The sequence below is a fragment of the Eimeria tenella genome, genomic scaffold, assembly GCF_000499545.2.
Source record: "Eimeria tenella Houghton genomic scaffold, Eth_scaff2858, whole genome shotgun sequence".
NCBI lineage: Eukaryota > Apicomplexa > Conoidasida > Eucoccidiorida > Eimeriidae > Eimeria > Eimeria tenella.
The window spans coordinates 1-899 of record NW_013542734.1 but is presented as its reverse complement, the minus strand read 5'-3'; the positions used below and the strand labels follow the sequence as shown (position 1 = coordinate 899).

The 899-nt window shown below is 62.3% G+C and overlaps 1 protein-coding gene across 1 annotated transcript in view; it reads left to right on the top strand.

Moving 5' to 3' along the window:
* The window catches only part of ETH_00035835 (uncharacterized protein), a gene marked incomplete at both ends in the record, with an annotated part of 1,776 nt that extends 1,547 nt beyond the window's left edge, over positions 1 to 229 (top strand). Inside the window, one exon of the mRNA XM_013375529.1 lies at positions 35 to 229. Coding sequence (XP_013230983.1) covers positions 35 to 229 — 195 coding nt within the window. The remainder of the gene's footprint in view (positions 1 to 34) is intronic.
* Between the last annotated feature and the right edge of the window lie 670 nt (positions 230 to 899).

The window sequence follows — 899 nt, the reverse complement described above, 5'->3', positions numbered from 1 at the left end:
TTTTTTTTCCTGCTGCTGCTGCTGCTGCCGACAGCAATTCGAAGCAGCAGCAGCAGCACCAGCAAACCACGCTGAGCCCGCAGACTGTTTCAGATATTGCCTTCTTCGTGTCTGCCTACCTCCGCATGCAGCAGCAGCAGCAGCAGCAGGCACAGCAGCAGCAGCAAGCACAGCAGCAGCAGCAGGCACAGCAGCAGCAACAGCAAGGGCTAGTGCCCCCAGGCCGTGAGCTTGAAGCAGCAGCTGCTGGAGATGGAGCTGCTGCATTCTTATCTGCTGCAGAGGCAGCAGCAGTTGCTGCTGTGTTGCTGCCGCATGCTGCTGCTGCTGCCACGTGCATGCGCGGAGAGCAGCTGTGCACCGTCTTCCGCTTTTTCTCCACCGCTGCTGCTGCTGCAAACCAGCAGCAGCAGCAGCAGCAGCAGCAGCTCGCGCTGTGCTGCACGCTGCTGCAGCAGCTCGTGGAAAAGGGGCCGCAGCATCTCCCCCAGCATTCGCTCGCTTCTTCTTTGCATGCGCTGTGGCGCCTCTCACCGTTGCTGCAGCAGCAGCAGCAGCAGCAGCAGCACCAGCCTGACAAGCGGCCTGAGCTGCTGCTGCGGCAACTCCGCCTGTGCTGGTCTGCTGCTGCAGCAGCCCCAGCCGTAGCAGCAGCAATGAAACCTCAAACATTTTTGCTGCTGTTGCGCGTAGCTGCGGATGCTGCAGCAGCAGCTGCTGCTGCAGCTGCAGCAGCAGCAGAACAGCTGGAAGCAAGTCGCCTCCAACTTGAGACTCCAACAGCAGCAGCAGCAGCAGCAGCAGCTACAGAGCACCGGCTGCTGTTGCGTTTGCTGCAGGCCCTCCGCCGGGCCCCGCTGCTGCAGCACTTAGGGCACGCGCCGCCGCAGCTGCGGCAG